A 6571-nucleotide genomic window follows, 5' to 3' on the forward strand; every position below is an offset into this window, starting at 1 on the left:
CTATGTATTGTGATGAATTGTATGAGCCCCAATAAACTGATAAAAAAAATTCATTTTAGCAACTGTACTGCCTGTAGATCACCATGGCTGAGTCGGAATGAACTCAGTGGCAGTGGGTTGGGTTTTTGGTAAATGAAGAAGGGTTAGTGGGTCCTGGGGAGGAGGAAGGTGGGCTCTAGTTCACTCTGTTTCGCAATTCTCTCGCCCCCACAGCTTGTTCACACCCCTCTCTCGCCCTCCTTCTCCTCTGATTCTCCCCCGGCCCCGTTCTGCTCCGGCGCGCCGACCCCCTCCTTCCTCTGGAGACTCCGCACCCCCTGCCCGTCCCCATACCCCCATGAATCGCATCGATGTCCGGCCTCCCCTGGAATGGGGCACCCAGCGCAGGACCCTCTCCCGGCCCCCCACTCCTCGCCGAGGACCCTCTTTTGAGGCTGGATCAGGAAGGGCTCCCAAGAGCCCGCAGCACCGGAGTCAAGAGTCCAGAACACAGGTCAACAGAGAGGTGAGGGGGAAGGAAACTCCATTTCCCATAGATCCCTGGGATTTCCCTCGTCTCTGGTTTCCAGGCGATTGCCCTCGAGTATTATGGGGATTGTAGTTCAGAATATGTTGCTCTGTAACTGGGACTCGAAAGTTAATTTTTTCCCCCTGCCCTGTTATCCTCAATTTAACTTTCCAAAGTTGTTATCTGCTGTTTTGTTCTGAGAATCAAAGTACTGTCACCCAGAGAATCCATCCTAAAATTGTTAGAACGGGAATCAAAGGAAAGTGGACCCAGAGCATGGGTTTCAAGGAACAGGTTTTATTAGCGTTCACGACCTGCCCCCGGGGGTGGGAGGTGAGGGGGGGGGTGTTAGATTGGAATGAGAGTCAAGGGGGCGGGGTGAGGGGAAATTGGGAGACAGTGTGAAGAGAGACTAGCCCAAAGTAAGAAAGGGAGAGCTAGAGAGAGGAAGAGGCAAGAGAAGGTGAAGAGAGTCAGAGAGAGAGGGAGAGAGGACAAACAAAGGTAACTTACCTGTGTTAAACTTTTGGGACAGAAATAAATGATCATGTTCAAGAGGAGCCCATGCTTCCCTCTGATTGGCTGTGGCACCAGCAGAAGAGGGGGAAGGTTTCCGTGAGATGTCTCAGAAGGCGAGGTGTCACTTTGTGCTAGGTGGGGATGGAGAAGAGTTAGAGATGCTGGCTGTGGCTGAGAACCTTGGTGTTACTGCAGGACCCTTTAAGGATTAAAACCCAAACCAACCACTCTGCCATCCATTGGATTATGACTCTACAGAGTCATAATAAGAACAAGAGTAGAACTGCTTCTTGTTCTTCTTTTTAGAATGGTTTCTTAAAGACTTGGTGGCTGTAAACATTTACTGGAGCAAGCAGCCTCGTCTTTCTTCCTCAGGTGTCTGGTGTGTTTGAACTGCCAACCTTGTGATGAGCAGCCCAATGTTTATCCTACAGTGTCACCAGGGCTCCTTTGGAAAACCTCACTGCTAACTAGTTATAAATGTAGGAGTGGGTTGTGGTTTCATCCAAACGGTGGCTGTGTTTGTTTCAACTGTGGTAAACAAATGCGTTTAGAAGAAAGGCCTACAGTTCTACTTCGGGAAAACCAGCCAGTAAGAACCTGGCTTCCATAGCACAGTTCGATTCAGAGACAGTGGCATTAGCATGAATCAGACACCATCTGGTACAACCCTTAACACCGAACTCACTACCGTCAAGTAACACTGTAGGACAGGGTAGAACCGCACCCTTGGGTTTCTGAGTTTGTAACTCTTTACGGGAGTAGAAAGCTTCATCTGAACTGCTTTACCACTAGCCACTACCCCACTACCCGACCCAAGCTCCTAGCTGGTATAAATAGATATGTAATGAAGTGTTTGCTGTTTTAACACTTTTACATGCAGTTCGTGGACATTGTTTCTGTTCATTGTGCTTTGGAACCATCACCTCTCCACTCTTTCCAATATTTTGAGTTTAAAAAGAAAAAAAAGGTATTTTATGTTTGATACACACACATCACTGCTGTTGAGCTGTTTCTGATGCACAGCCACCCTGGGGGTCAGACTAGAACTGCTCCTGTGGGTTTCCGAGACTGTACCTCTTGATGAGAGTAGAAAGCCTCATCTTTCTCCCACGAAGCGGCTGGTGGTTTTGAACGGCTGACCTTGGGGTTATATGTAGCCCAACACATAACCACTACCATCATCAGGCCTCGCCTTTTTTATATAGTTGTTAAGAACACACTATCCAACGGTTTTTTTTGTGTGTGTGTGTGTGTGTATGAAAGAGCTTTATATACAAGAGCAATTAAATATTGAGAAAACATCCCAGCCTTGTCCAGATCAAGTCCATAAGTCAGATATTAGCCCATATGTCCAATACCAGTCTATAAAGTCCTTTTCTGACTCCGAAACACATGCAATGATGCCAAATGCAGGAAGATCACAGGCCAGTGGGTGGGAAGCCTTGTGGATCCAGTGGCGTTGTAAGCGTCTCAGGACTGGCAGGGCTCTCCACGTGGCTTCTCTGTCCAGAGGTCTGGCTCCATCAGCCTCCCTCCACATGTCTTCTCCATAGGGATATCTCTCAGGGAGTGAGCAGAGAGAGTGTGTCTCCACCTCTAAGGAGGAATATACAGGAGTTCCCAGAATCCTCAAGAGAAGGTCATGTCCACACAGAGGCCTCATTGGCTATATCCTGATTGACAGTCTAGACTTCACCCCTACACTCTTTTTTTTAAAACATTTTATTAGGGGCTATCCAACAGTTTTTAACCCCTACTCTTCAATGACATTAATGACATTCTTTGACTTGTGTACCCACCCCCACCCCTGTTTTCTGAATTGTCCCTCCTCGTGCTCATAGACTCATTGCCTGGTTCATCTAGCCACCACAGCTCCAGGAAGTCGGCAGTCCATGAGAATTTGAAACTCTGTCCTACATTTTCCTCCCCTTTGATCAGGATTTTTCTCTGGAATCTTTGATCCAACTGTTCAGTAATGGTAGCTGGGCTGTTTTGCTGGGTTACTCTACCTATCCTGGCTGAGAGCGAGTGAGGCGGCCACTGAGAAGGTGTGGGAGGACCCAGTTCTGAACCTGAAAAAGTCTCCTGAGGCACATCCCTATGTTGCGTTTAGCAGCCCCACGCGTATCCAACCATATCACCATGGTGATAGGCACCCCAACTCTGGATACGCTCGTTCAAGTGTGCTACTAAAGCAGCTGCTGTTGTGTCCACTCCAATTCACGGTGACCCCGTGTGTGTGTGTGTGTGTGTGTGTGTGTGTGTGCGCGCGCGCTCGGAGAACTGCATCTCCCGGAGTTTTCAGTGACTGTTTTTTTTTCTTTTTTAATGCAAATTGTCAGGCCTTTCTTCTGAAGGGCCTCTGAGTCAACTTGAACCTGCAACCCTGGTTTAGCTGCAGAGTGCACATGGGGAGAGGGGGGTCTCCAATATTCCTTATAAAGTCATGCTTGTTTCTAAACTTATCTGTTTCAATATTCTTCCCAGGCCCCCTCTGGCTCTGCCACCTATCTACAGCTCCCCCCAAAGTCCCCTGGAACCCGAGCCTCCATGGTGTTACTGGTAGGTATCCTGGGGCACCTCACATCTACCAGGGCCCCCCTCCTGGCTTGCGGGCCATGGGCAGCAAAGATTCATACCTGAAAGAGACTGAGAGACTGGATATGTCAAGATTCTAATGTCAATGCTCAGAATCCTTGGGTGGTGAGCCTAGACACTGACGATTGAAACGCTGGGTGTTCACATCCACCCAGAGGCACCTTGGAAGGAAGATCTACCAGAAAACTGCCCACTGGCAACCCTGTGGGGCACACGTCTACTCTGACACACGTGGGGACCTCAGGAGTTGGGATGGCCTGACTCCAACTGGTGGGTGGGTCGATGGGTTGGTTGGTGGGGTAGGTGATTGAGAATTTTCAGGTTATAAGGGTGATGGGGGGGTGTCTTTCCTGGCAACAAGACCGATGAGGGCCTGAGCCCCATCTCTGTCCATTTCCACCCTTTGGAAATCCCTTGTGCTAAGACAGAGGAGGCCTGGTGGTGTCGTGGGTAACGCTTTGGGCTACTAACTACAAGATCAGCAGTTCAAAACCCATCAGCAGCTCCTCAGGAGATAGACGAGTCACAGCCTTGGAAATCCACAGGGACAGTTCTACACGATTTTTTCTTTTTTTTTTTTTTTAGTTCTAAACAATTTTATAGGGTCACTAGGAGTCGGCTTTCACTCGATGTCAGTAAGTTTGGTTTGGTGAAGGCAAAGCGGGTCAGACACATAGTCCATATAGCACCCACTGGGTGCCTTAAAGTCACCGAAATGCACTGCCTTCTATTCTGGGGGCAGGAGTCTGAGGGGCCCTAGGAGATGGGCCTTTGCATTCCTTGGCTTGTAGCTGCCTCCCTTCATTGACGGACGGACCGATTGACGGACACTTCCTAGCAATCGACAACTGAAATTGACAGGGGCTCGGAATGAGCTTGTCAGGGGGAGCGGTTGTCTGTAGAAACAGAGCTTGACCAGGTCCTGAGCGGCGATATGGACTAGACTGTCCCACGTGACCTGGACTTTCCTCCCCTCTCCTCAGCCTGGGCCCCCGCTGGACTCAACCTTCCACCAAAGCTTGGAGACCGATGTGAGTTCTCTGTCTCCAACCCCTGCGGTGTACCCAGAGGCGGGGAAAGAATGTTCGGGAAGATGGTGGTGGTGGTAAAGTATGTGTGTGCAGGGGAGCGGGTGGGGTGACAAGCCAGCTCTGACCCAGAATCAGCTCCTGCCCGCCTTTCCCCAGACGCTGTTGACCAAGCTGTGCGGGCAGGACCGGCTCCTGAAGAGGCTGCAGGAAGAGCTAGACCAGAGGCAAGAGGAGAAGGTCAGGAGGGTAGCCCCGCCCCTCACCTGGTAGCCCCGCCCTTCCACCCAAAACAGGCGTGGCTTTGCCATAGCCCCGCCCCCTTGACACCTGTTCTCCTTAGACGCTAAAACTCGCAGGAGAATGCCAGGGTCATTCAGACTCGCAGCCTCCTGCTCTGTAAGAAAATTAAGTTCTGTTTGTTAAAGAGAAGAGGAGGGAAAGGCTGCAGATGGGAAGACGGCGGCTTTCTTTCCCAGGAGACTGGGGTGGGAATCGCATTACCTTCTCCACTCCTGATTCAGGAGCAACTGGAGGCCGCTCTGGAGCTGACCCGACAGCAGTTGAGCCAAACGACTCGCGAGGCTGGGGCTCCCGGGAGGGCCTGGGGGCGCCAGCGCCTTCTGCAGGACCGGCTGGTGTGCGTGAGGGCCGCTCTCTGTCACCTGGCTCAGGTGAGCCTCAGAGGGCCCAGGATTCTTCAGGGGGTCCCCTTCAGGGGGCCGGGGGGCTCACGGGAAAGTAGTTGTGAATTGAGCCTACACTCCTCTGGTGGCTGTGTGGCCTTAGGAAAGCTACTTAACCTCTCTGGGCCTTAGCCACTTTCTGCCTCCACGGGGTGGGGGTGGGGCCTGCTTAAAAGTTTGGCTGCTCACCAAAAGACTGGCTTTTTGCTTCCGGTGGCGCAGCGGTGAGGAGTAGGACTGCAACCCGCAAGGTCGGCAGTTCAAAACCACCAGCAGTTCCATGGGAGAAAGATGGGGCTTTCTACTCTTATACATAATTACAGCTTGGAAACTCACAGGGGGCAAATCTACCCTGTCCTATAGGGTCGCTATGGGTCAGTATTGACTCTATGTAAAGATTGACAGACCAGTTCTACTCTGCCCTATGGGGTTGTTAGGGGTTCACCAGGGACACGCCCCCTGGCAATGGGGTATGATTATTTGTCTACACTGACGCACACTGGCATTCCAGGGTCAGCTTCCATCTCGGGGGTTCCCCAGAAGTCAAAGCAAAGAGGCTCACGAGAATTGTAGTCCCCCTCGCCTCCAGGGGAAAAGATGAGGCGGGAGAGATGTGGTAGAGGCGGTTCTCCACCCGTGTTTCCTCTGTTCCGGGGCCCTAGGAGCGGGAGCGGGTGTGGGACTCGTACAGCGGCTTGGAGCAGGAGCTGGGCACACTGCGAGAGACCCTGGAGTACCTGCTGCATCTTGGTTCCCCCCAGGTACGTCCCTGCCCTGCCCCAGCCCTCTCTGGCACAGGAGTGCCTCTCTCAGCACTACAGCCCCTCCCACTTTATCCTAAACCCCTCCTCCTTCTGTCCTTGTTAGTCTAAGGACCCACGTGTAGTGAGGGTTTCCCACCCCCCCGCCCCCAGCCTTCATTTAAAGAGTTACCTTCATATCCGCGCCCCCTCAGAGCTTCCGCGCCCCTTCTCTTAAAGCCCCACCTTTAAGTTCAGCGGGGTCCCCATCTTTCAAGGTCATCTCTCGTATTTTGCATCCTAACTTTTGCACTTAAACTTCTCTTCCATATGAGAAAACAATACTAATTTATAAATTATCAAGGGTTCGTGAGGGAGTGGGGAGCGTGGAGGGAGGGGGAAACATGAAGAGCTGATATCAAGGGCTCAGGTAGAAAGCAAATGTTTTGAGAATGATGATGGCAACAAGTGTACCAATGTGCTTGACAC

At 51.3% G+C, this 6571-nt stretch overlaps 1 protein-coding gene across 1 annotated transcript in view; it reads left to right on the forward strand.

The window, feature by feature from the left end:
* The window catches only part of PLEKHA4 (pleckstrin homology domain containing A4), a 33113-nt gene that overhangs the window by 5891 nt on the left and 20651 nt on the right, over positions 1 to 6571 (forward strand). Inside the window, exons 8-13 of the mRNA XM_045292641.1 lie at positions 214 to 505; positions 3518 to 3592; positions 4612 to 4659; positions 4816 to 4896; positions 5181 to 5330; positions 6005 to 6103. Of these exons, the coding sequence (XP_045148576.1) occupies positions 214 to 505; positions 3518 to 3592; positions 4612 to 4659; positions 4816 to 4896; positions 5181 to 5330; positions 6005 to 6103 (745 nt within the window). The remainder of the gene's footprint in view (positions 1 to 213; positions 506 to 3517; positions 3593 to 4611; positions 4660 to 4815; positions 4897 to 5180; positions 5331 to 6004; positions 6104 to 6571) is intronic.

The sequence above is a fragment of the Echinops telfairi genome, unplaced genomic scaffold, assembly GCF_000313985.2.
Source record: "Echinops telfairi isolate 266 unplaced genomic scaffold, ASM31398v2 ScPeMD7_655;HRSCAF=1070, whole genome shotgun sequence".
Taxonomy (NCBI): Eukaryota; Metazoa; Chordata; class Mammalia; order Afrosoricida; family Tenrecidae; genus Echinops; species Echinops telfairi.